Raw genomic sequence first — 27710 nt, 5'->3', positions numbered from 1 at the left:
ACCCCAATACATAGGCTACCGTCACTTTTTCTCAATGATGTGATTTCTCCGTATCTTTTTTGGTTTTTTGTTAAATAGAAAGTTGTGTGGATATATCATACGTCAGTACCATCATTTCCGTCCTCCCTGTCCCCATTCCTCTGAGGGCCCTCCTCAGTGGGATTTCTGCCATCCCCCCCCCCCCCACATACACCCCTTAGGTTTATGAGAAGTGAGAGCATCATGTGGGGGCAGTGCCTCTGAGAGTCCCCTTCCACTCCATGGTCTCGTATACTTTCCATGCTCTTTTCTGCAAAATTCCCTGAGCCATGGTGGGTGTGTTCTAAGTCTGTTTTAATGCTGAGCCCTCAGCAGCTTCTGAATCTCTGCTTTGGTCTGTCCTTCAGTGTCCTCAGTGTCTCCATCGCCCTGGCGCAGGCTGTCAGGCTCGCCGTGGGAGCAGCGCTCTTGCTCATCTCACCCGTTCCTCTATGGTTTCGCCTGGGCCCTGGCTGGTGTGCAAGGAGTGGTTTCTCTCCTTGGGTCTACCTGCCTCCTGATAAAGAAAAACAGATTCTCCAAAGGAGACTGAGGTCAGCATAGGTTCAGTGAGATAAGCACTCTAAATTAAGAGAGTCGGGTGGGTGTGGCCACTCTCTTCACTAAAGACTAGTGGGAGCTTCTCCTTGGAGTCCACGATTTTTGGTCTCCAGAGGATTCTGACCTGGTTCCCAGTTCCAGCTAAGGGTTCCTTTCCACCAAGTGGATCTCTTAACCCATCAGAGCTGTTGGTCATCCACCTGGGCTGGGGGCCGCTATTGCACAGGTATGCACATCCTGTCAGGCATGAGGACAGCAGTGTCCCCTGTTAGCATGTAAGTTTGTTGGCCATTTTGGCACAGAGGATGTCATGCTGCACTTTTCAGCACTATATGGGTAGACCATCTGGAGACTGGCTTCCTTCCAGGTTCCATCTAGATCTCTCTCAGTGTTCTGTGTTCAGAAATGAGCCAAACATACTAGCAGGAGGGAAATTCGATTTCTAGAAACTACCCTACCATCAAGTTTCTAACGTTTGGTCCACACTGAAGGAGGCAAATTTCTGTAGTTCATATAGCTGTGTGATTTCATGTCACGTTTGCGTGGTGAACTGAATGTTAAATGAGAAATTGCCTTGTGATTAACTAGAACTGGTAAACCAGCCCTGTTACAGAGAGTGATCAGCTTTCTTCACGTGGGTGTTCTGCTAATCACCAATCATAAAATTTGTAACTTAGAACTTGGTATGTAGGGTGTGTGTGTGTGTGTGTGTTATGGTTTTCTACCAATTATGAAATTGGTAGCGATGCTTGACATGTTCAGCAGTATGTGGTGTCTTCAGCAATAGGGTCTTACCTTTTACCTCAAGTAGGTAGTCAAGTGCTATGACAGAAGCCTGTCTTGTTTTGGGGACCTTGTAGTTCTCTCTAATCAACAGCTCAGTGTGGGTGGTATCTGGTACTGGGAGTCACAAGCCAGACCCACATGGTTTAGGGTTCGGCCTCTCCAGGGCTCTGCTTCCCTGACAATCCCTGCACACTCCTGCTGAGGGTTGTATCATTTATCCTGCTATCCAGGAGAAAGCTTTCTATGGCACCAATTCATTTTGGATTTAGTTTTATGTGTATTTTTCCATGGCCTCACATTCCCCTTCCCCAACAAATTGCCATCCCTGTTACACGGCCCTCGAGTTTCCTGTCACATATGCCTGCAACTCAGGATGTTCCAGGTTAGGAACCACAGTCGAAAGAGAATATGCACGTGTCTGTCTTTCTGTGCTTGTATGAGTTTGCTTAGTATGTATGATCTGTTCCATGTCTATCTGTTTTCCTATAAGTTTCTTGTATCATGTTTCCTTACTGCTGAGTAGAATTCCTGTGTGTGTGTGTGTGTGTGTGTGTATGTGTATCACATTTTCTTTTTCAGTTTTTTGAGGTAGGGCTTCACTCTAGCCCAGGGTGACCTTGAACTCATGGTGATCCTCCTACTTCTGCCTCCCGAGTGCTGAGATTAAAGGTGTGCACCACCACACCCGGCTGTATCACATTTTCATTATCTAATCATCAAACGATGGGCATCTGGGTTGATTCCAGTTCGTAGCTATTGTGAATTGAACAGCTATACACATGCGTGAGCAAATGTCTCCACAGTGAAGAGTGGACCCTTTAGAGTAGATGCCCAGTAGAGGAATAGCTGGGTCAGTTGGTATCTCTATTTTCATTTTTTTCAGAAGTCTCCATATTGATTTTCATAGTGGTTGAACAAGTTTGCACTCCCACCAGCAGTGAATGAGGTTTCCTCTTTCCCCACATCCTCACCAACATTTATTATTTGATTATTTTTAATGATTGCCATTCTGACTGGAGTAAGGTAGAATCTCATAGTTGTTTTAATTTGCATTTCCTTAGTAGTTAAGGATGTTGAGTATATTCTTAAGTGAGTATTAGCCATTTGAATTTTTTCCATTAAGAATTCCCTATTCAGTTCTCTGCCCCAGTTATTATATTATTATTATTATCATTATTAATTTTATTTTTGACAGAGGCAGAGAGAGAGAGAATGGGAGTGCCAGGGTCTTTCAGCTGCTGTGATTGAATTCCAGCTGCGTGTGCCCCCTTGTGCACAAGGGGCGACATTGCATGCTTGTACCACCGTGCACCTGGCTACATTGGACCTGGAGATTCGAATATGCGTTCTTAGGCTTTGAAGGCAAGTGCCTTAACTGCTGAGCCATCTCACCAGCCCTCTGCCCACTTTTTAACAAATTTTTTTTTCTCAATTTTTATTAACATTTTCCATGATTATAAAAAAAAATCCCATTGTAATGCCCTCCCTCCCCCCCCAACTTTCCCCTTTGAAATTCCATTCTCCATCATATCCCCTCCCCATCTCAATCAGTCTCTCTTTTGTTTGGATGTCATGATCTTGTCCTCCTCTTATGATGGTCTTGTGTAGGTAGTGTCAGGCACCCCTGCCTTGTTCCTGATCTTAGCAGGAACTCCTTGAGTCTTTCCTCATTAAGTATGATTTGGGCTTGGGTGCTTTCTGCACAGCTTTTGTTACTTAGAGATAAAAACCCTCCATACCTAGTCTCTCCAGTGTTTTGTCCCCCCACCCCACCCCGAGGTAGAGTCTCACTCTAGGCCAGGCTGACCTGGAATACACTCTGCATTCTTAGGGTGGTCTCAACTTCACGGTGATCCTCCTACCTCTGCCTCCCGAGAGCTGGGATTAAAGGCATGTGCCACCATGCCCAGCTCTCTCCAGTGATTTAATCATGAAGTGATGTTGTATTTTGTCAAAGGATTTTTTTTCATATTTTCTCAAGTTTTATTAACATTTTCCATAATTATAAAAAATATCCCATGGTAATACCTCCCCCCCTGCACTTTCCCCTTTGAAATTCCATTCTCCATCATATTACCTACCCATCTCAATCATTGTACTTACATATATACAATACCAACCTCTTAAGTACCCTCCTCCCTTCCTTTCTCTTCCCTTTATATCTCCTTTTTAACTTACTGGCCTCTGCTACTAAGTATTTTCCTTCTCATGCAGAAGCCCAGTCATCTGTAGCTAGGATCCACATATGAGAGAGAACATGTGGCGCTTGGCTTTCTGGGCCTGGGTTACCTCATTTAGTATAATCCTTTCCAGGTCCATCCATTTTTCTGCAAATTTCATAACTTCATTTTTCCTTACCGCTGAGTAGAACTCCATTGTATAAATGTGCCACATCTTCATTATCCACTCATCATTTGAGGGACATCTAGGCTGGTTCCATTTCCTAGCTATTATAAATTGAGCAGCAACAAACATGGTTGAGCACGTACTTCTAAGGAAATGAGATTATTCCTTCGGATATATGCCTAGGAGTGCTATAGCTGGGTCATATGGAAGATCAATCTTTAGCTGTTTTAGGAACCTCCACAATGATTTCCACAAAGGCTGGACCAGATTGCATTCCCACCAGCAGTGGGATGATCATGTGGCTGTTGTGTTTAAGTTTATTTATGTAATGTATTACATTAATTAATTTCTGTATGTTGATTGAGGTGGATACTGCTTTTGATATGTTGTTGAATTTGGTTTGGGAGGATTTTGTTCAGGATTTTTGTATCCAAGTTCATCTGGGAAATAGGTCTATAGTTTTCTTTGGTTGTATCTCTCTCTGGTTTTGTTACTAGAGTGATGCTAGCTTCCCAGAAGGCATTGGAGGGAGGGTTCCCTCTTCTCTGATTATGTGAAATAATTTGAGAAAAAGGGATTTCAGTTCTCCAATGAAGATTTGGTAGAATTCAGCTGAGAATCCATTAGGTCCTGGGCTTTTACTTTTGGGGAGGTTTTTTATTACCTTTTCAGTCTACAGGTATGTGATGAATTTGTTTAGAGATCTGTCTGCTCTGGACTCAGTTTTTCTAGGTGGTATGTGGCTAGGAATTGGTCCGTTTCCTCCAGGATATCCAATTTTGTGGGGTAGAGATACGTCCCCATGATTTTTCCAATTTACTTGATGTCTGTTGTAACCTCCTCCTTTTCATTTCTAATTTTGTTAATTTGAAACTTCTCTGTTTTTTTTTTTTTCACTTGATCAAATTGGCCAAGGGGCTTATCAATCTTGTTTATTTTTTTTCAAAGAACTAGCTCTTCATTTTGTCAATTTTCTTAGTTCTCAATTCATTAATTTATGCTCTGTTCTTAATTATTTTATTCAATCCAGAACTCTTAGGGTTGGATTGTTTTCCCAATGCCTTTGCATGGATGGTTAAGTTATTAATTTGAGATTTATCTGTCTTTGTTATGAAGGCATTTAGTGATAGGAATTTTCCCCTGAGAACTGCCTTCATTGTGTCCCGTAAGTTTTGGTAAATTGTGTTTTCATTATCATTCGGCCCAATAAATTTTAAAAATTCCTTTCTGATTTCTTCCACAACCCATTCATTGTTTAGTAGCCTATTCAGTTTCCAGAGCTGGTGCAATTTCTGTCTTTTCTCTTGGTGTTAATTTCTAGCTGTAAAGCATTGTGGTCTGATATAATGTAGGAAGTTACATCAATTTTCCTGAATTTATGGAGGCATGCTTTATATCCTAATATAGGATGTATTTTGGAGAAGGTTCTGTAGGTTGCTGAGAAGAAAGTATATTCTGTAGAATTGGGATGGAATGTTATGTAGATGTTTGTTAGGCCTAATTGGCCTATGGTGTTGTTAAAATCCATTATTTCCCTGTTGATTTTTCTGCTTGGATGATCTGTCTAGTGATGATGGTGTGGTATTGAAGTCCCCTACTATGGTGGTATTGGGATTTATTTCTGATTTGTTGTCAAGTAAGTTTTGCTTCATAAAGTGTGATGTACCTGTATAGACTTATGATTGTGATGTCCTCTTATCCAATCATTTCCTTGATGAGTAAAAAAAAAAAGTGGCCTTCTTTTTTTGGTCATATTTACTTATTTATTTATTTTTTGAGGTACGATCTCACTGTTGCCCAGGTTGACCTGGAACTCACTCTGTAGTCTCAGGGTGGCCTCAAACTCCTGGCAATCCTCCTACTTCTGCCTCACAAGTGCTGACATTAAAGGCGTGCGCCACCACACCCAGCTTCTTTGTCCTTTTTAATTACTTTTGGTTTGAAATCTAATGTGTCAGGTATTAGTATAGCCACATCCACTTGTTTCTTATTTCCATTTGCTTGGAAAATCATTTTCTAACCTTTCACTCAGAGGAAGTGTCTATTCTTTCTTTTACTCAATTTTGATTAACATTTTCCATGATTATAAAAAATATCCCATGGTAATACCCTCTCCCCCCCCCCCACTTTCCCCTTTGAGATTCCATTATCCATCATATCCCCTCCCCATCTCAATCATTCTACTTACATATATACAATACCAACCTTTTTCTTTTTTTAAAGGCAGTGGACTATGTAGGGGGGAGTTCCTTTTTTTTTCTTTTATTTTTATTTATTTATTTTTTTGACAGAGAAAGAGAGAGAGAGAATGGGTGCTCCAGGGCCTCCAGCCACTGCACATGACTTCCAGATGCGTGTGTCCCCTTGTGCATCTGGCTAACATGGGTCCTGGGGAATTGAACCTGGGTGCTTTGGCTTTGCAGGCAAGCACCTTAACTGCTAAGCCATCTCTCCAGCCCAGGGAGGTGTCTGTTGTTAATGGTGAGGTGAGTTTCTTGAAGGCAACAGATATTGAAGCGTCCATTTTTTTCTGATCCACCCTATTAATTTGTGTCTTTTATGGGTGGGTAAGATCGTTAAGGTTTAAAGTTATAACTGTGAGTTCTGATTTAATCCCTGCCACGTTAGAGGGTTTGGTGCCTTGAACTTTTTTGTGTCAGCTCTAGTTTTGGCTATAGTGTTTGTCCCTCTGTAGGCTTTCACGATGGGTTGTTTGACATTCTCTGCGGAATATTCCCTGAAGAATGCTCTGTAGGCTTTTCTTTGCGTTCATATAATCACAGAGCTGGCTTTGGTCATGGAAAGTTTTCCTTTCTCTATCTATTCTGAGGGAGACTTTCGCTGGGTCCTTTTGTTTAGGTTGGAAGCTATCGTATTTTAGGCCTTGAAGCATTCCATTCCATGCCTTTCTGGCTTTCATGGTTTCCACTGAAAAATCTGAGGTAACTCTGGTGGATTTCCTGTGTGTGTAATGAGTGGTTCCTCTCTTGCTGCTTTTAGCACTCTGGTGTTTTTTTTTTTAACTTTTTTTTTTATTGTTATTGACTACTTCCATGATTATAGACAATAAACCATGATAATTCCTTCCCCCTCACTTTCCTCTTCACAACTCCACTCTCCATTATATCCCTCCCCCTCTCAATCTTTCTCTCTTTTATTTTGATGTCATGATCTTGTCCCCGTATTATACTGGTCTTGTGTAGGTAGTGCCAAGCTGTGAAGTCATGGGTGTCCAGGCCATTTTGTGTCTGGAAGAATCCATTTGGCTCTTACATTCTTCCTGCTGTCTCTTCACTTCACTAGTTGTGTGTTGACTTGAAACTTGCTGGTCACCAGCAGTTCTTGCTGCGGCTATTGGCTCTGAGATGCATACGCTTTTGAAGGGTTTTCCATCAAGGTGAAGGTTGAACTCTTTTTCAAAGCATGAGTTCAAATACCATTAAAATGATCATTTCCAAAATTGTGGGTTTTTTTAAAAAATTATTTTCATTTTATTTATTTGAGAGTGAGAAAGAGAGAAAGAGGCAGAGAGAGGGAGAGAGAATGGACATGCCAGGGCCTCTAGCCACTGCAAACGAACCCCAGATGCATGCACCACCTTGTGCATCTGGCTTATATGATCCTGGGGAGTCGAACAGAGGTCCTTTGGCTTTGCAGGCAAGCGCCTTAACCGCTAAGCCATCTCTCCAGCCCTTGTAATGGTGTTTTTTTAAACTATGAGGATTAGCAGAGTTCAGTTCCTTTGGTCAGAGAACAAGCTTTATTATGCAGGCAGCAATGCCATTGCCCTGGTTCTACCTCCTTCCTGTGCTCTTAGGACTTATTCTATGAGATAGGACAGAATCAAATCTTGCCTTATGGTAGGAGGCAAGCATGTGGGCTATCTCGTTGAGTACAGAAGTTCAAGTAATAGTCTTGCACATATTTAATCTCATATCTGTGGCCCTACCACTCCGAATGCTCCCAAGGGTGTCTGATTTTGAAAGCTATGTAGAGTCAAGTCCAGTTAGTTCTTAAATGGGAGACTTAGTCTCACTTAAATCTGGTAGTTTTTTTTTTCTCTGTAATTTTTTTTTTGTATCTATTTATATATTTAGAGAGAGAGAAAATGGGCATGCCAGGCCCTCCAGCCATTGCAAATGAAGTCCACACATGTGCCACCTTGTGCTGGCTTACGTGGGTCCCAGGGAATTGAACCTCCTAGGCCCTTTGGCTTTGTGGGCAAGTGCCTTAACTGCTAAGGCATCTGTCCAGCCTTTTGTTTGTTTGCTTGTTTGCTTTGAGTTTTCCAGGATGGGTCTCATCCTAGTCCAGGCTGACCTGGAATTCACTATGTAGCCTCAGGGTGGCCTCGAATTTATGGTGAGGCCTCTCGTGTGCTAGGACGAATGGCGTGCACCACTACACCTGACTGACTTTGGTTTTATGAGTCTTGATTTCCTACTGTCTAATAGCAACATATAACTGAAGTGATCTGCAGATTAAATAAAATTTGCATGCAGCATATACTTGTCACAGATGACAGCCACTGGTAACCCTTTCCTATTCAATTGGTTCAGTAAATATTCATTGCTATTTCCTATGTGTGTTTGGTCTAAAAAAAAAAAATTAACACCTGTGTGTAAAGATACAAACGTAGAAATAGATAATTCCACAAGAATACGGTGAACTCCCTGGGGGAGTGGCACAGGGAATCACCAGCTGTCAGGAAAGGCTTCTTTTGCGTAGCTGAGCCTGGCCTACTTACCTATCGGTAGCTGTGGTTGACTGCGCCCCCCCCCTTGGTCATTGCTGGAAATTTAGTGTCCAGTAGGGCAGCGTTGAGGGAAGGCCCAGTTAAAGGTGGTTAAGTTGTTAAGAGTGCCACCTTGGAAGGGATTACTGCAATTACTGTAGTTCTTTAGGAACTTCAGTTAGGTAGGGTGAATTGCAATTAAAAAAAAAAAAAAAAAAAGGAGGGAAAGAAAGAAAGAGGAAGCCTGGTCCCAAAATCCCTCTGGCTCCCCATCTGGCTATGTGATTTCTCATCAAGTTCCACCTAAAATACTCTCTGCGATGAAGCCTTGGCCAGAAGCCAAACAGATGTGACTACCCAGGCCTGAGCATTCCGTGTCCAGAACCATGTGGGCTAGATAAACCTCCTTTTTTTTTTAATTTTTTTTTTTTATTTATTGGTTTGAGAGAGACAGACACAGAGAGAAAGACAGATAGAGGGAGAGAGAGAGAATGGGCGCGCCAGGGCTTCCAGCCTCTGCTAACGAACTCCAGACGCATGCGCCCCCTTGTGCATCTTGCTAATGTGGGACCTGGAGAATCAAACCTGGGTCCTTAGGCTTTGCATGCATACACCTTAACTACTAAGCCATCTCTCCAGCCCCTAAACCTCCCTTTATAAGGCACTTAGCATCACGAAATTACATGTAGCAACAGAAAATGTCCTCAAAGACAAACAGTCATTTAAAGAAATGGACTTTATTAAAAAAAAAAAAAAGTTCAAGGCTGGAGAGAGGGCTGGGCAGTGAAGGGGCTTGTCTGTGAAGCCTGAGGCCTCATGCTTGACTCTCCAGGTCCCACGTAAACCAGACGCACAAAGGTGAGGCAAGTGTACAAGGTCATACATGCCCACTAGGTGGCGCAAGCGTCTGGCACTTGACTGCAGTGGCTGGAAACCATGGGGCCAATTCTCTCTTTCTCATTAAAAAAACAGTGGGGGGGTCACTCACGTGTAAAGCAGGGGTGTAACACAGTATGCTTGCAGATGAGGATTCTCTCTCCAGGGCCATTGTGAAGGAAACAAGAGAGGTTAGACATAGGAAAACTCCAGATGCCACTGGGCTCAGCTAGGGGAGAGGCTAAACAGTTGCTCTTACGAAAGGGTGTGTATCAGGGTGAGGGGAGGGGATTGGCATGGAAAAAGTTTTGTGGACTTGGTGAAACCTTAATTTCTTAATGCAAAGAAAGAACTTTAACAGAAGCCTAGGGTCTGATTAGAGGGACGATAAGAAACAGTATGCTTAAGAAAGCAAGCACTAGGAAAAAACGTGGACAGGCCCCGCAAAGAGGAAGTCCCTAGAAGCATGGTATTTGAGAGAAAATCACTTGGGCAAGAAGAAAGGGGCCTTTGAAAATAGGCTGAGGGGCTGGAGAGGTGGCTCCGAGGTTATGGTGCTCGCCTGCAAAGCCACACAAAGCCAGACGCACGAAGCGGCATCCACAATCTCCACTCCCTTTGTAGAGGTGTGCCCACTCTTTTTTGCTTGCAAATGATTTTTTTTTTTTTTTTAACAGATAAAACAAATAGGTTGAGAACTAAGAGAGGAGTCTATCAGGAGTGTAGGGGACACTGGCAATCAGGGAGGGGTGCTGTTGCAGAGCCCTCAGCACACAGGGAGGTCACTCCTGTGGTGGGTAGGAGCCTCATTCTAATGCAAGGGAAGAATGACACCTAAGTATCAAGTACCAACTCCTCCTGTTGGTCAGCAAGGAGGGGACACGAGTGTGTAAGCTAGTACGTTCTCCAAACAGAAGAGTTGGAAGTAAAAGTAGGAAAGAGGGGCTGGAGAGATAGCTTAGCAGCTAAGGCGTTGGCCTGCAAAGCCAAAGGACCATGGTTCTATTCTCCAGGACCCACGTAAGCCAAATGCACACAACTGGAGTTTGTTTGCAGTGGCTGGAGGCCCTGGTGTACCCATTCTCTCTAATAAGTAAATACAAATATAATAATATTTTAAAAAAATAGGAAAGGGGAGTTGGCAAGTTTAATCTTGACGAATGGAGTATCCCACTCACACACATACACAAAATTAAAAAACCACGCTTTCTGTAGTGGGGTCATCGGAAATAATTTGGGCAGTGGAAGTGGAAGGTTTAGGTCCACACTCAAACACAAGTCATCATTTTTCATGCTAAATTTTTATTCAATGTTATGCATCAGTATAAATATTTGTTCAATGTACAACAATTATGACATCCACAGGGGACTTTTCTTAGAGAAAATAAGACTGCAAACACGTTATTGCACAGATCCTAACAAACTCTGACGCTGGGCGTCTTCAGCGGGGGGCGTTCTACCGAGGAGCACATCTCACGACCACACGGAGACTGACCAGACCAAACACGGTTAGGAGAATTTCTACCAGCTGACTGGAGAGGGTTACCACACGACGAACAGGAATCACATGGATACAGCCTTAAGTACTTCTTACTCACCCAAAATGCAAAAGAAAACAAAAACACAAAACCCCATATTTGGCAAAATGATAATACACTATACAAAATATACATAAAAATATCCTTTGTAAACAAGCAGCTAAGTTGTGCTTTTAAAGAAAAGTTGACAGTTACAATGGAAAAGCTGGAAACCATGAACTACCTCCCGGACATTCCTGTCGCGGTGATATCAGAGTGGAGACAGACATCTACAGACAGATATGCATTATAAGTTTCAAGACCATGTTTGAAACCCACTTAAGTTCTTGTGGAAATGTTTCTTGTAGAAACATTTCACAATGTAGAATAGCAACTACTTATTTGGGGGGGGGGGTGTTGGAGAGGGACAAAGATGAGACTGGTTTTTCTTGTTTGTTTGTTTTTTTTAACAACAAAGGACAACCAAGCCATTGGTGAAAGTGGTGCCTTTGTGTGTGGAGTGTTTACAGCCATTCTGGGTGATTTCCAATCCTCAGGGTTGAAAAAAAAAGAGCATGCTGTGTTCTAAAAACAACTTTACAGCATGAAAATAGGAGACATCCCCCTGAGGCAGGGTTGGTGTGAGATTAATTATTTACTGGTAATTGTTTTCCTCTTGCAAAACAGTCTTGCCCTGGATAGCAAGTATCTTATAAATAGTCATCCGTATTGCCACTCAAAACGGTCACAACAAAAAACAAGTCAAGATACCCTTAGCACTAAAATGATTTGACATGGTCTACAGATCTCATGGTATACAAAATTTAAATAAGGCTTAGCAAAAGTGAAAAGTATGGTCACATTCAAGCACCAAGGAGCTCCACTCGCTTTGTTACAAAATGCTGTTCTTTATGAAGACAGTATTTTTCTTTTGCATACAAATAAAGAGATCATGTTATGAGACGGATGGAGATACTTGATGCATCAGAAATGAATGTAAATCCCAGGAGCTTGCTTAAAAACAGCAAGCTTCATACTATAACATAAGGCCCCAGCTATGTAATAAAATGTATCTGATGTCCTGGTTAATCCTTTGTAGATGCAATGATGCCCAAATCCACCCCTCCTTTTCTTAAAAAAAAAAAAAAAAAAGAAAAGAGAAGAAAAAAGCAAATTTAAACCTCTTCCAATGCCTAATGTGATCACTCAATGTAAGTAGTAGACTTGTGTACAACCAGTGATTTTGTTTTTTTTTTTTCTTTTCTTTTTATTCAAGAGCAGAGCTGGTGCAGAGCTACCAAAAACATGTGCTTCTTGGACTCACAGCAGAGAGGCCTTAGGGTCAGGGCGGGGGAGACAGAACAGGAAGCGCCTGTGTCTTCAGTTCTGTTTGACCTCACCATTTTAGACAATGGGTCTTTTGGACAGTTGGACCTAAGGCCAGATGACTGTGAAATGACTGATCCCCTTGTCCGGGACATTCCTAGTGGAGGGTGTTCAAATGCAGCGACTGGAGTGGTTTCTTGCTTTTAGATCTGGAAATCTAGGTTTCCAAATCCAACGCTATCAGAAATTCTGCTTCAGCTACAAATTAAAAACTCACCATCTCCCGTCTTCAAGGGCTTCCTTTCGCCTTTAACTTTACCGATCGTAAAAGGAAGCCTGGAAATATTCGCAAACCACAGGCCAACACATGTAGGCGGATGTGTACATACGTGAACATGGATGGATCGCTATATAGATATGTTTTTTACACACACACACCTGGTTTTGACCACTTGGCTTCACGACTACAGTAAGGGCAGCGAAGATCTTTACCCACGGAAGCTGCAGTTCCCAGCAGGGTACCAACTACACCCCGAGCCAAACGCGTTGCTAGGTCCGTACAGATGGCATCCGTCGTCACACCCTCCACCCTCTGAACGCTGATCTGGCTTTACCGGTAACCACTGGGAAGGCATTTGGAAGAAAGTTCCCTCTTTGTCTCTTGTCTCTCCCCCTCCTATGTGAGGCTCCGAGCTCTTTCTGGTGGACATTCACACAGTGCTGGTTTCAAAAAGGGTGGTTGGGGGCCGGGGGGGGGGGGATGAAGACCCAGTGGCACGCTTAGGGCCTGGTGGCCAGCCCTGCCACTGGACCTCGGGTTAGGAGGCCTTTTTGTGGGGGCAGCTGCGGGAGCTTTCCTTCCCTCTCCTCTGCCTCACCACGAAGTCCTTCTCTGAAGCCAAGGGCAGAGGGCGATCCATGCTTGGGGGTGTCCTGGTCACCTCCCTGCCCGCGTTCTGCTTCCTAGCTGGGGGTGGCTCTCGCCCTTTGGGTTCTGCACTGATGGCAGTCACTGACGGTGCCCTGTCCCGGTGGCCGGCGGTCCCGCTGGGCACCTGGGAGTCTGGGAGGTGTGACTCCAGGCTGGCGGTGGACAGGCGGAAGGAAGGCAGGGAGTCACTCTTTGTCATCTGGGTTCTGCTGTCCCCTCCGGACTGGGGCTTCCTGGGGTCCCGGAGGCCAGACACTAGGGCCTCGGGCGTGCTCCCGTTGGCCGGGGTGGACTCGGGAAAGCTGGCCGAATAGCTGAGAGACGTTTCTGGAAGGGCACCTGGGTGCAGAGGACTCTGTCCGGAGGCCAGGGGCGACCGTTTCACGGAGCTGGGCTTGCCAGCCTCGGCCAGGGCCTTCAGAGGACCCGTGTCCTTCCGCCTGGAGTCCTTTGGCGGGGTGCCACCCTGCGTTTCTACCTTGCCAGCCTCGGCTGCTGACCCAGAAAGCACCTCAGCGTGCTTCTGGTCTTCGGGCTTCCTGTCTCCTCCTGCTGTGGCCTGCTGACTTGGGCTTCTGTCTGTCTGTCTGCACAGAGGAGGGCAGTCTTTCACAGTGGATGGTTTGGGGTGCTTTGGAGACAAGCTCTGCTTTTCACTGGCAGTGAGAAGCTTCTGGTCTCCAGCCTCGCTGGACCCTGGTTGTTCTAGGCTGGGCAGATGCATCTCTGGGGGCCACCCAGCATCGCTGGGTTTCGGTTTGGAACCCATGGGTCCCTCTTCGACGTGGGCTGTGACGGTGACACCCCCTTTTCCTCGGCCAGCCGCATCGCTTGCTTTACTGGGGGTGATGGCGGGGGCTTGCAGGACAGGCTCTTTGCTTTTTGGGGCCCCGGCGCTGAGTTTCTGTGAGGAGAGGGATCTGTCTGGGTGCTTGGACCTTGGAGGGCTGGGATCCAGGCCAGGGGGGCACTTGGGGCAGCCGCTGTCGCTGGAAGCAGTGGCAGCCACAGGCGGGGGCGGCTCCCGGAGGCCGGAGCTGGGCTCTGCCACCGTGGGCTTGCCCCCTGGCTCCCTGATGCACGTGAAGCTCGGGGAAGCGCGAGGGGTCAGGCCGGCCAGCTCTTTGGGCACCTGTTTCTCGAAGGGGGGCAAGGCTGACAGCCACTCTCTCTGGTCACTCTCCGGGCCACATGGCTGTAGGGGGCGCCTTGCAGCCCGAGGGTCCGGCTTGGGTTCCATGCCACTTTTGAGCCTGCCCGCTTCCTCTTGGCACAGCAAGGAGGCGTCTTCCCGGGCAAGGGAGCTGCCCTCGGCTCGGCCATCTCCGTGGTCGGTCTGTGCCCACGGCCCGCGAGCTTTGCCCGTGGCCTGAGAGTGGCTGTTGTAGAGATCAAGGTGGCTTCTCCTGCCAGCTGGGAGGCCTCCGGCACTGCCACTGTGTGTGCCAGCCTCCGCAGGCCCCGGCTGCCCACGGGGGTCGCCGTGCACGTCTGCCCTCGAGGTGGCCCTTTCGCTTCTGCCTAGAACCAGGGCTTTCTCCGCTGGCTCCTTGGGGCACAGCTTCTCCTTCGTGGGGAGCGGGGTGCACCCACCGCGTGGGGGGGCCTGCCCTGTGTCAGGGGAGACCCTGGCATCGGCAGAGCGGTCTTGACGTTGGGGGGCCCCGCCCTCTGTAAGCGTCCCCGGGCTCCGAGCCGCAGGACTGCAAGGTTTCCTGCTTGTCTTTGACTCAGAGTCCAGCAGGGGAGGTGGTGGGCTGTCCTGGTGACCCCGGACGGGGGGCAGAAACCGAGGCTCAAGCAGGCAGGATTTATTCGCCTTTGGGTTTGCAGAGGAAGGCTCTTTCAGGCTGGAGGGGTCACCCTTCTTCCCACAAAGAACAGCGGGCACCGAGGGCCCCATGCTGAGGCCGGGGCTGGGTGGGGGCACTGGCGAGGGTAAGTCCGTCTTGGAGGCGTGGGGTCCCGACAGGAGGGCAATGTCCAGTGTGCCCTCAATGGGCTTCAGGCAGGACACTGACCTGCCTTCCAGCTTATACTCGGAGGGACTCTTCCTGGCGGGAGGTTCGGGGGACACCAAGCCAGCTTTCTCCCCTCCGCTGCTGTCCACTCGCCCGGCTAAGGCCTTCAGGGGCCCGAAGGAGACGGTGCCTATCTGCGCCGTGTGCGGGCTGCCACCCGATGCCCGGCTCTCCAAGGCCGGCGCGGCCTCCTGCTGCCCGGCGACGGGCCGCGCGGGGGTCCCGGGGGCGCAGTCATGGGGGCCGCACGTCTTCTTGGCCTTCAGGACGGAGCAGTGGCTGTCGTCCCTGTCCTCCAGGGCCACTTTCTTCCGGAGGTAATCGATGTTGGCCAGCTTGCTGTCCAGCTTCTCGCACCGGAGGAAGTCCTTGGCCGGCGACGCCTTCTCGGGGTGCCCGTCCTTCCCGGGAGGGGCGCCGTGGTGGCCCGCGCCGTCTTGGGGGGCGCACGGAGCTGGGGCGCGCTTGCAGTCCCCGGCGGCGCCTCGGCTGCGCTCCCCAGCTGCTGTCCCCTCCGCGGTCACCCCGTCGTCACTGGCCCTCGCGCTGGCCTGCTTGTGCGGTGCGCCCTTGGGCGGGCCGCCCAGGGGTGGGGTTTCGGGGGTCCGGCTCTGCAGGGGCCCCGACCTCTCCAAGCCCTTGGGGTACACCTTCGCGTCTCGCTGCTCCTCGCGCCCGAGGCCTTCGGACTCGCCGCCCGGGGGCTTGGGCTGGCAGTCGTGTTTCTTGCCCACCACCTTGACCTTGAGCCTGTCCCGGTCCGGCTCGTCGGCGGCCTCCTGGCGCCCCAGCTTGCGGGCCACGGGCCGTTTCAGGCAGCCCTGCTCCACGGGCCGCGCGCGGCTCAGCGCGGGCGCCTCGCACCCGCCCGTGTCCTCGGGGCCCTGCAGCGTGGCCGCGCGCTGCACCTCCTCCTGGGTCACCTCCAGGCTGTGCTTCCGGGCGCACAGGTGCCGCTTGTCCCCGCCGTAGGAGGGCGACAGCTTCTCCTCGGACTGCACGCGCTTGAGCAGCGGGGAGCGCGGTGGCTCGGCGCTCTTGGGCCTCGCAATGTGCCGCACGATGGTGGGAGGCGAGTGCATCTTGCTCGGGAAGGCCTGGGCCACCTTAGCGGTGGCCAGCGGGGGGCCCAGCAGCGGGGACGGCGAGCGCTGCGGGGAGGTGGCCTGCGGCGTCGGCGAGGGCGTCCTGGCCAGCGGCGACAGCGGGATGCTGCCCGCCGACTTGCGCCGGCCCGAGCGGTAGCGCTGACCGCCCAGCTTGGGGGCCAGGCCGTGCAGGGTGCTGGGCCGGATGTGACCGGATCCTGCCGGGGAGTTAGGGGCGCTTGAACTTGGGGAGCTGCTCTGGGAGGAGTTGGTACCTGTGGGTAGAAAACAGGGGGCCTCTGAGTAGCCAGGTTCCCGGCCAGACGGGCGCTAAGGCCTGGTGAGGGTTGGCTTAGGCGACCAGCAGTTCAGCATGGTGGGAAAGGCTTCTCTGATAGTCCCCCACCCAGCAGCAAGATCGAGCCCCACTCCTTGCCTATTCTAATCATCAGAATGACCCCACCGTGCCCAGGCCAAGAGAAGCACTCACCGGATGGGAAATCGGGGGTGGACCGATAGCTGGGGGTCGGGGAGCGCGGCGAGAGGCTGTGCGTCGGGGAGCCCGGGAGGCTCTCCCCGGACGACAGGGACCGGTTCAAGCACGAGAAGCTTCGACTGGTGTGCAGTAACGGGGAGGGCTGTTTGGCCAGCTTTTTGAAGAGGGATCGCCTCCTAGAGTGGGGACGGGGACAGAGGCATCAAAAGACCCTTCCCAAACCAACCCTGTGGTCCTCCTCCCCATCCCAGAGATAACCTTCAACAGTAGGCTAGAAGGATACCCTAATTCCAGAGAGGAAGAGCAAGGACAGGTTACAATCATTCACCTCTGTGAACATGCCCGCGTACACGGACATGATTTAATCAAGAGAGTGCGGCTTTTCTTTGCAGAGATAGATTTCGTATTGGTTTGGATGGAGAAATCTCTTTTTAAAAGCCTACTATTATCTATAATTTTTGAGAGAGAGAGAGAGAGGGTGGGCACCCAGGGGCCTTCAGTTTCTGCAAATGAACTCCAGACACGTGTGCACCCCTGCCATCTGGGCATGTGAGATCTGGACATTTGAACATAAGTCCTTACATTCCTCAGTGAAGCGCCTTAACCGCTAAGCCATCTCTCTCCAGCTCTTAAAAACTATTTTTATGGGTGGGAGAGATGGCTTAGCACTTAAGGCACTTGCCTACAAAGTGAAAGGACCTTGGTTTGATTCCTTAGTACCCATGCAAGCCAGGTGCACAAGGTGGTATATGTGGCTGGAAGCCCTGGCACGCCCATTTTCTCTCTCTAATAAATGAAAATATTTTAATTTTATTTACCAGAAAGCAGAGAGGGGGCACACCAGGGCTTCTACCCCCTAAAAACACACTCCAGACACATGTACCACCTTGTGTACCTGGCTTTACGTGGGTGCTGGGGAACTGAACTCAGGTCCTTAGGCTTGGCAGGCAAGTGCCTTAACCCCTCAGCCATCACTCCAGCCCCTGGCTGTAGAAATCTTTAACTGTGAGATTCTGGGCAGAGGCTGTAACTCTTTGCTGTGCTTGAATATGCCTCACAAAATGTAGTCCATGTGTTTACATAAAAACGGAGCAGGAAGGCAGAGGTAGGAGGATCGCCGTGAGTTCGAGGCCACCCTGAGACTCCATAGTGAATTCCAGGTCAGCCTGGGCTAGAGGGAGATCCTACCTTGAAAAACCAAAAAAAAAAAAAAAAAAAAAAACATGCCAGAGCAGGGTCTGTCCTGTCAGTCAGTGGCAGAGTACATGGAGCTCTCAGTGAGGACACGATAAAGCGAAAACCAAAGCCAGGCAAAGCTGAGGTGTGCGGGTGGCTGTATGACGTTCTTTCACCATGGACGCCTGGGCCAGTCCTGGTGAGCTTAAACAGATGGTTCTCACAGTATTACATGATTTATTCTACGCAACCCGAAAGAACGGTGGGGTCCTAGAGCTTGTTTACGTAATGTTGCCCAAACTCATAAATGCAGTTTGAAGAAAATGCCAAGTGGTTCTATAAACTTAGAACTCAATGCTCCGATTTCTCTCAAGTCTCCAGAGAAACCACTTTCTACTCCGATCTGCCCCCCGTTTGTCTGAAGGCTGCTGATTGGGAGCTGAAGCTGATATTTTAATTTTTTCCAGTGGTAGGATTTACCTGTTGATTTCTGCCTGTGAGAAATGAGAAGCTAAGGCTGCAGAGAGAGAGGACTTAGCAGTTCAGGGGCTTGCCTGGGAGGGCTGAGGGTCCCGGTTCCAGTCCCCAGAGCCCATGTGAGCCACATGCACAAGGTGGTGTATGTGTCTGGAGGCCCTGGCATGATCAACTCTCTCAAATAAGGAAAGAAATAAAAATCCTTTTTTTTTTAAATGAGAAGCTAGGGCCTGGTGACACAGGTTTTAATCCCAGTTATTCTGTGGCTGAGGCATAAGGATTGCCAAGCTCAAGGCTAGTCAGGGAAACAGTGAGACCCTATCTTAAAAAAAAAAAAGAAAGAAAAAGCAAAAAGAGGGCTGGAGATATATAAGTCACTGGTGGATACTTGTCTAGCATGCATGAAATCCCAGGCCCAATCCCCAGTACTTAAAAACACAAAATTAAACTTTCATACAATTGCCTTTCAACACCACATGCTTCCTTTCCTGTAATTCCCAGTACAGCCAAACCAAAAAACCTGGGCTAGCGAAAATGGCTCCTGGAGTATTTGCCATCGTGGCTGGTTCACGGGGAGTTCTGTTTTCATTTGTGTGTAAACTGTTTTTCCTGCAGTTAATGAACAGTTCATTTAACATGGGGCTGGAGAGATGGCTCCATGGTTAAGGTGCTCGCCTGCAGAGCCGTGTGACCAAGGGTCGATTTCCCAGGACCCACGTAAAGCCAAATGCACAAGAGGCGCGTGCGTCTGGAGTTTGTTGCAGTGGCCAGAGGCCCTGGTGCACCCATTCTCTCTCTGCGTCCCTCTTTTTGTAAATAAATGAAGTCTCACTATGACGAGACTCTCAGGTTCAAGGAAATGAAGGACAGCCACACCATGCACGGAGCGCTTCTGGTGCGCACGGTATGTCAAGCTCATGTGATTTTTGCAAGCTAGAAAAATCCTTTCTACTTCTAAGCTAATCTAGAAGTGCTAAAGATATAGATGGTTTAGAATATCTGACATTAAAATATATATATATAACCTTCTAGATAATGTAAGGTACAAGTTCCTCAACTCCAACTCTTCTGACATGACGTAGGATTTACAGAAACAAACTCTTCGCTGGGCGTGGTGGTCATACCTTCAATTCCAGCCCTTGGGAGACAGAGGTAGGAGGATCGCCCTGAGTTTGGGGTCAGCCTGGTCTAGCGCGACACCGTACTTTGGGAAAAGTACTTTTTTTTTAAATTTTAGATAACGAAATAGACCTTTCTCATATGTATTTAGTAAGAGGCATGTTTTCTCCAACGCGGGTGCGTACCAACTTCCAAACTGGGCCAGCGCACTCACCTTTCCAGACTTTCCTTCTTCTTGGACTTCTTGCTCCGCCTCACCATCCGGCTCTTGTAGCTGTTTCTCCTGGCTGGTCCCGTTTTGATCGACGTGTTTTCAAATGGGGTCGTGGTGATCGACACCTTATTTCCACTCTGTGAAAAAGACGAGGCGGTTATAGAGGGCGTCGCCGTGAGGAAGCAAGGGCAGGTGTGTGAGAAGAGATTCAAAGACAATTAAGACAGATGACTGCATCCCGGCAGGCAAGGCAGAAGGCGGCTTTAGCTGCGTGAGCTTGGCACGGCTGCCCATCCCTCCTGGGGCTTCACACTGGCCATACTCCGCGGTGGTCTGGGCTCAGGGGTGGATTAAGTGAGAGTTGTAAAGAGAGCCTTCGTCACCGAGGGTGACGTACGGTAAGGGCTCTGTAAATAACACCGACCCGCATCCATATGTATTGCATACACGCGTGCCCAGCGAGTGCCTGGTCTAGGTGGTTTTGCTGCTAGAAAGTACGTGCCAGCCAGTGGGAGAGCTCTCTTTGAGCAGTTCACGCGGGGTAAGGGCATCCCCGGTGGGCTACTCGGGCCTTTCTCTTGATCTTGGGGTGGCACGGAGCCCCTGGGCAGTGACTCTGGCATCCGTGACCTCTTCTTGAATTTCATAATAAGCAAGGGAGAAGCACGCCCTTTCAAAGTCAGAGATGGCTCTGATGGGACAAAAATCATAGAAGGAGAAGAGCCGTTTGAAAGGCCTAAGCTAAGTGTTCTGGGAACAGGGAATTGAAAAGCCGTATCACACTTGTGTTCCTTTGCTTAGGAAGTGGTTTTGGCTATTTAAAAAAAGAGGGGGGAGGGGGAGGCTAAATACAAAAAGCAGTGACCACTGAGGTACCACTACTATTTCCCGGGCAGAAGGTGTAATGTGAGAATCAAACCCGGTCCTCACACAAGCTTATCAAGAACTGGATAATTAAGCTACATACTCGGCCAAGGCATATGTAAATAAATATATATGAATGTAGGCATATTATATGCATAATTTTAACATTACTATGTTCTTAGTTTTATAGTTTTCATTTTATATAAGTTTGAAACATTTCAAACTATTATTTAACAACATTTTTTTTTGGCTTCGCAACAGTCAGTTAAATTCAACTTCACCCCAGAAACAATTTCCCTGTTCTTATGAGTTGATGTTTTAATATTGAAAAGATAGTATTCTACTGTCTTCACAGCTCCTTATACATCTTTTTTTTTTTTTTTTTTTGCTTTTTTGAGGTAGGGTTTCACTCTGGCCCAGACTGACCTGACCTGGAATTCACTAGGTAGTCTCAGGGTGACCTCAAACTCATGGTGAACCTCCTATCTCTGCCTCCCGAGTGCTGGGATTAAAGGCGTGTGCCACCACGCCTGGCCCTTTTTATATATCATTTAAAATATATAATCTTGGGCTGGAGAGATGGCTTAGCGGTTAAGTTCTTGCCTGTGAAACCTACAGATCCCAGTTCAAGGTTTGATTCCCTAGTACCCATGTAAGCCAGATGCACAAAGGGAATGCATCTGGAGTTTGTTTGCAGTGGCTAGAGGGCCTAACACACCCATTCTCTTTCCTTCACTCTCAAATAAATAAACAAAAAAATTAAAATATACAACCTCAGCTGGGCATGGTGGCACATGCCTTTAATCCCAGCACTTAGGAAGGAGGCAGAGGTAGGAGGATTGCCATGAGTTTGAGACCAGCCCTAAGCTAGAGTGAAACCCTACCTTGAAAATCCAAGATAAAACATACAGTCTCATAACTAATAACATATTTGGGGCAAACATTTTTGACATGTGGGGTTTAAACTCCAAAAAGTTTTCCCCTCATTCTGAAAAGAAAAATTATTTACATGCAATTGTAAGACATTTAATCTGATAGTATGTTTTTGAAATGAAAAATTCAGCTAACATAAATGTAAGATTTAGGTGGGATGGTGGCCCATACCTTTAGTCCCAGCACTCGGGAGGCAGAGGTAGGAGGATCGCCGTGAGTCTGAGGCCACCCTGAACTAGAGTGAGACCCTACCTCAGAAAAAGTAAGGTTTACCAACAAAGGGTTTGGCCTAGAATTTACTACACAGCCCATGTTGGTCTTGAACTCACATGGCCATCCTCCATCCTTACATTTCAGCCTCCAGTTTTTTAAAGTAGGGTTTCACTCTAGTCCAGGCTGACCCTGAACTCACGGCGATCCTCCTACCTCTGCCTCCCGAGTGCTGGGATGCAAGGTGTGCGCCACCATGCCTGGCCCCAACTTCTGTATATCTTTATGAAAGAGAGGTTCACACCACCACCTGGTATCTTAGAAGCACCAATTATTTTTGAAGCCACTTTTGCAACCAAGATATGGGGGGGGGGGGGCTGTCACTCTTGTATTACAGGTGACAGCACATTCATGAACCCTGAGATGCTCTTTTTCTCAGGGTTGTAAGAGGTGAGAAACAGAGTCCATGCCTGGCAGCCATCTCGTGCCTCAGCCCCCCACCACTGTTCCTGTGTGACATGGGTCTCGATCAGAGCACCCAACTGATACAAAACTAACGTGCATTAAACATGATAAAACCATGCAGACATAACACAATTATTGAACATTTTCTTATTGGAAAATGGTAAGAAAAGGGACCAGGCTATGAAAAAAAATTCCAAGCCCACTTTTGTCTTTGTTTCTACATCTGACTCTCTTGAAAGGTAATCCATGCACCAAAGACAGATGATCTAAGGGACACGCACAGAGGATGGAGAGTACGCATAAATAGGTTGGAAGCAACAAAAATATGGAACATGAAAAAAAAAAAAACAATTAGGTGCTATTTGCGAAGCCTGCCACCTGGTGGACACACATGGCTACAGCAAGCGCTTTCTGAATGGTTAAAGTCAGTTATCTTCATCTCTCCATGCGTGATGTCTTAGAGAAATTCTGTGACTACTGTTAAAAAGCAACAACAACAATAGAAACTCAGCCATCAGACAGTTAACTGTTCGATTAGTTCACCTGTACTTGAATCTCTTTTGTGATTAGTGCACAGTGGGAGGGAAATTATGTGAACCTGGCTGAGCTGAGTACAACAGCTATTCAAGCTTTTCTCTACTTCTGACTTTGTCAGTTATCAGGTGTCCCTGGCTAAGTCACCAAGGCCCGCTGTCTTTGCCAAGTCTAGTTACTGGCCCTGACTTATCTCCAACTTGCCGGCTCACTGTATGTGTGTGTGTGTGTGTGTGTATATATATATACATACAACATTGAGACACCATGACCTGACATCCTGACATTTTGCATTGCCCTGTATCCCTGTGTGTGTATGTATGTGTATATATATATATATATATATACACATACACACACACACACACACACATGCATGCGTGTGGTGTGGGACTGGAATGCCCAGGGTTTTGTTTGTCTTTCTGGGGTGACCTGGTTGTACTCCGCCCACAGGTCTCACATCTGCGAGGCTCATGGATACGTGAGGCGGGTAATGATGCTCTTCGGTCGCCCCCAGAGTTCAGGGAAAGGAAGTTTACGAACCGCTTCCTGGTAAGTACGGGAAGTATCCGGGATGGGTCTCCTGAGCACGGGAGTTAAGCCCACCACGCGGCCAGGGAAGGTGACTGGGGTAAAGAAAGCAGGAGCTGGCTCACTGTGGCTCCCTGCCTTGCACACAATCTCCTACGTGCAAGCTGGCAAAATGAGGGTGCAGGATATGGAACGTGCTTACTGTGTTCATAGCCCAGCAGCACAATATTATCCATGGGTTTAAGGTTTATTGGAGAGAATGGGCGCACCAGGGCCTCCAGCCACTGCAAACAAACTCCAGATGTGTGTGCATCTGGAGAACTGAAATTGGGTCCTTTTGCTTCTCATGCAAGTGCCTTAGCTGCTAAGCCATTTCTATTTATTTATTTATGAGACAGAGAGAATGGGTGCTCCAGGGCCTCCAGATGCATGCGACCCTCGTGCATCAGGCTATGTGGCTCCTGGGGAATCAAATCAGGCTTAACTGCTAAGCCATTTCCCCAGCCCCATCTCTCCATTTTTGAGAGAGAGTGAGTATGGGTGCACCAGGACTTCCCAGCAGGTGTTCCCATAAACTTAAGTGTCTCGGATGCTAGGTTCCCCATGCCAGTGTTGGGCACACTTTCCTGATGCTATGATCCACCTGCCTGGTGTTGGCCAGGGGGTGATATCCACCCTCTGCTCATGTAGTCCTTTTCCCCTGCCATTGTGGATCTTCTCCTTGAGCCTATAAAACAACATAAACCTCTTTTCCCCACAAGCTGCTCTTGGTCAGTTGATTTCTAGCAGCAATGCAAACCTGACTGCAATACCACCATAGCAAACAAACTCCAGACGCATGTGCCAATTAGTGCCTCGGGCTCTACATGGGGACTGGGGAATTGAACCCAGGTTGTCAGGCTTTGTAAGCAAGTACCATTAATGCTGAACCATCTCCTCAGCCCTTATCTGTGATCTTTTCACCCTTTTTCTGAGGATTCCATGAGATCCTGGAAAGAGCCGCTGCCCTGTGCTGATGCTCTTTGTTCAAGAACTGCTGATTAAATTTGGAAGAAAGCTGTGTGATTTTACAGTTCACTGGGATGATAATTAAATCCCTTACATCCTCTTTGTCTCATTATGCTAGTCACTGCTTCGTTTATGAACCAAAGGCAGGATCGGCTGCCTGGATGGGTGACAGAGCATGCCACAGTTTGAGAACAGTGCCAAGCTCATGTGTTGCCAGTGGCCCACAGTCCCCAAAAGAGGCAAAATGATTCACAGAGGGGCCAACTGATTCTGCTAAGAGATGTTTCCAGAAATATTTATAATGAGGCCTTCCTATCCAAACTCCACAGGAGGAAGAAGGGATCTTCTGAAATCCAGAATCATATTAAAATACAAAATAAATGTGCATTTCTCTTGCTGTATTCCAATTTTGTTTTCTTGTTTTAGAAGCAGATATATGACAAAAACACATTTTTGGGCAGGAGCTATTTCATACATAACAAATTACTGTTGGAGATCTCTTGCCTTCTTCCATCTTTCCTATGTAGATAGGACCATATATACAGCCATTTACATTCCTTAAGCTTGGGTGTTTGGTTAGGCCAAACACCAAGCGAATGAATGACAACTTCAAAAATCAGTCTCTAGCACGTAAGGCCAAGATGGGTTCCTAGACAAAACCGGGGAGCATTTTAGAGACAGGAGAAAGCCTCTGTCCACTACTCTTACAGTCCCCACAAACTGAAAAAGTTCATATATTAAATATAGAAGATTAAAATCCCAACAGAAGCTGGGTCTGGTATTGCACACCTTTAATCTCAGCACTAGGGAAGCAGAGGTAGCAGAATCACTGTGAGTTCAAGGCCGCCCTGAGACTATATAATGAGTCCTTATATAGTTAAAAAAAGAAAAAAACAACCACCTCTTTCCTTGGGTATTTAGCCACAAGGAGTGAGCGGATCTGTGGGCCAGAGGTGGGGGGGGGGGGGGTTAGAATCAAGGATTCTGAGTGAAGCTATCGTGAGACTCCTGAATCTCTGTTTCTTCACTTTGGACCTGAGCAGTTTAATGCCATTTCAGGTGACTCCACAAACAGGAGACACAGCAGGACTTTCAGGGTCCTATCTCTTGGATAGGTAACTGAGAGGTGATCTTTCACAGCTGGGTAAGATCATCACACGAGACAGAGGCCTCTTGAAAATAAAATCCTCATGTCAAGAGGTGCCACACAGGGCTGGGGAGATGGCTTAAGTGGTTAAGGCGCTTGCCTGCAAAGCCTAAGAACCCAGGTTCAATCACTCTCCAGATCTGATGTAAGCCAGAGACACAAAGGTGGCGCAGGTGCAATGTTGCACACGCCCACTAGGTGGCGAAAGTGTTCGATTGCAGTGGCTGAGGCCCTGGCAATTTTCTCTCTTAAAATAAAATCCAAATGGTCCCTGTCCTCTAAAGGTAAAGATCGGATAGCATGGCAAGGAAAACCCCATGTCACAACCTGATGACCCTCCAATCCACGATGACACTGTAAATTAACCAAGACCAATAACATCCTGCCTGCTAGGTCACAGCCGTTAGAATAGGGACACTAATGCTTGACTCTGGGCCGCAGGCCAAACCCCATGACAAAGGCACTTGTGTGAACTGGGGAATGAGTGAGAAGAGAGGAAGAAAGACTTGCATACTGTCCTTGCCCCCTGCTCGAGCCTGTGCCCACTAAGCTGAGTTTACACACACAAACACGCGCGCGCACCCCGTACTTTATGATAACGTGGACCATCCCTCAATCCCTGTATCAGCAACGTCAACAAGGTCTCAAGCATGACTGAAACCATGAATATGAGCTTAGGGTTGTACTTCTTTATCCTCTGCCTTGCTAAATGGGCTCTTTGAGGGTCACACACTCCTGGCTGGTTTCACAGCACCCCAACCCCTAACCTGTAGAAGCCAGGAAACAAGACAATGCCCAAAACTCCTAGGAGGAGGGACTGCCTTTCTCATCACATCTCCGAAGACGACTTAGGACCTAACTCGGGCTCGCCCACTTTTGCGTCTATATTTCTAGAGTCAGCAGGTGGCGGATCAGATCTCTCATCAGACCTGCCTAGAAGGATGGCGAGGCGCACTGTCTCCCTGCATTTCCATTCACCATCTCCGTTCGAGAAGGAAACCAAAGCTCTTTATGTGGCCAGAAAGGAAAACCAATTCTCTGCCAGAACCTTCTTCCACGGATCACCTGTGGAGATTTACACCTCCATCCTGGCGTCACGCTAAGCTTGATGCCATCACCCATGCTACAACAGAACCCGCTGGAAGCTCTAAGGGAAACCCCCTGGTGATTCTCACACGCCTCCCACTGTGGAGGCCAATGAAACACAGCGCACGTGAACAGAAACACTAGGATCCTCTTGCATGACATGAGAGAGGGTTCACAACAGCTTTGCCTTCCATGGAAGCCACCAAACACCCTTCCCGTGACCACACTTGCCACGGGGGTGTGCCACAGACACACTGATCTCATGCTACAAGCCCCTCGGGGTCAGGCGCCTGCTCTGCACGGACAGGACATGAAGCGAACAGTACCTTCAGCAGCAGCTCAATGACCTCGGTGTGGACCAGCCCGTGCACGGGCTCTCCGTTGATGTGTGTGATCAGATCTCCAGCCTTCAGGCCTGCCTGGTACGAGGGACTTCCTTCTTCGACGTTCTGAAGTGCGAGAGGAGAGTGGCCAGTTGAAAGCACACTAGTTAACAAACATGACACCCCTAAGTGCTCAGAGAAAAGAAAAATCCCATTTCCTTAAAAGAAAATCAAATGAAGTGAGAATGCAATTAAAATGTTTTTGTTGTTGTTAGGCTTTTCGAGGTAGGATCTCGCTCTAGCCCAGGCTCACCTGGAATCACTATGTGGTCTCAGGGTGGCCTCGAACTCATGGCAATCCTCCTACCTCTGCCTCCCGAGTGCTGGGATTAAAAGTGTGTGCCCAGCAAGAATGCAATTTTTAAAAACAAAGCAAGCAAAAACCCAGCAATGGGGCTAGAGAGCTAGCTTAGTGGTTAAGGTGCTTGCCTGCAAAGCCTAAGGACTCAGGTTCAGTTTTCCAGGTCCCACGTAAGCCAGATGCAGAAGGTGGTACATGCATCTGGAGTTTTTTTTTTTTAAGTAGCTACAGGTATGCATATTCTCTCCCTCTCTCTCAAATAAAAATAAATTTAAAAAGTTACAAATAAACATCAGGTGGTCTTTGGGACTGAAGACATGGCTCTGCAGTTAGGGTGCTTGCCTGCAAAGCCTAATGACCTAGTTTTGATTCCCCAGCACCCATGCCAAGCCAAATGCACCAAGCGGCACATGCACCTGGAGTTTGCCATGGCAAGAGGCCCTGACATGCCCATTTTGTCTCTCTTTGTGTCTGCTTCTTTCTGCTTGCAAATAAAAAATTTTTTTAAAGGTCTTTGTGTTTGGCAGACTGGTGTATAAAAGTGGGCACACAGAGAAACTG

The 27710-nt window shown here is 47.7% G+C and overlaps 1 protein-coding gene and 1 long non-coding RNA gene across 14 annotated transcripts in view; one reads left to right on the top strand and one right to left on the bottom strand.

Moving 5' to 3' along the window:
* The window catches only part of LOC123456285, a 55035-nt gene that overhangs the window by 16785 nt on the left and 10540 nt on the right, over positions 1-27710 (top strand). Inside the window, exon 2 of the long non-coding RNA XR_006634441.1 lies at positions 23147-23245. This is a non-coding gene — a long non-coding RNA (uncharacterized LOC123456285). The remainder of the gene's footprint in view (positions 1-23146; positions 23246-27710) is intronic.
* Positions 10605-27710, bottom strand: part of Mast4 (microtubule associated serine/threonine kinase family member 4) — a 656456-nt gene continuing 639350 nt past the window's right edge. For all 13 annotated transcript variants that reach the window (XM_045139067.1, XM_045139068.1, XM_045139069.1 and 10 more), the window contains 4 exons: positions 26792-26914; positions 19688-19824; positions 16696-16877; positions 10605-16480 (listed from right to left, as the gene is read on the bottom strand). In XM_045139067.1, coding sequence (XP_044995002.1) covers positions 12984-16480; positions 16696-16877; positions 19688-19824; positions 26792-26914 — 3939 coding nt within the window. In that variant the 3' untranslated portion in view covers positions 10605-12983. The remainder of the gene's footprint in view (positions 16481-16695; positions 16878-19687; positions 19825-26791; positions 26915-27710) is intronic.

The sequence above is a fragment of the Jaculus jaculus genome, chromosome 20 (genome assembly GCF_020740685.1).
Source record: "Jaculus jaculus isolate mJacJac1 chromosome 20, mJacJac1.mat.Y.cur, whole genome shotgun sequence".
NCBI lineage: Eukaryota > Metazoa > Chordata > Mammalia > Rodentia > Dipodidae > Jaculus > Jaculus jaculus.
Note: the sequence above shows the minus strand (reverse complement) of the source record. Positions and strands in the feature narration are given on the sequence as shown.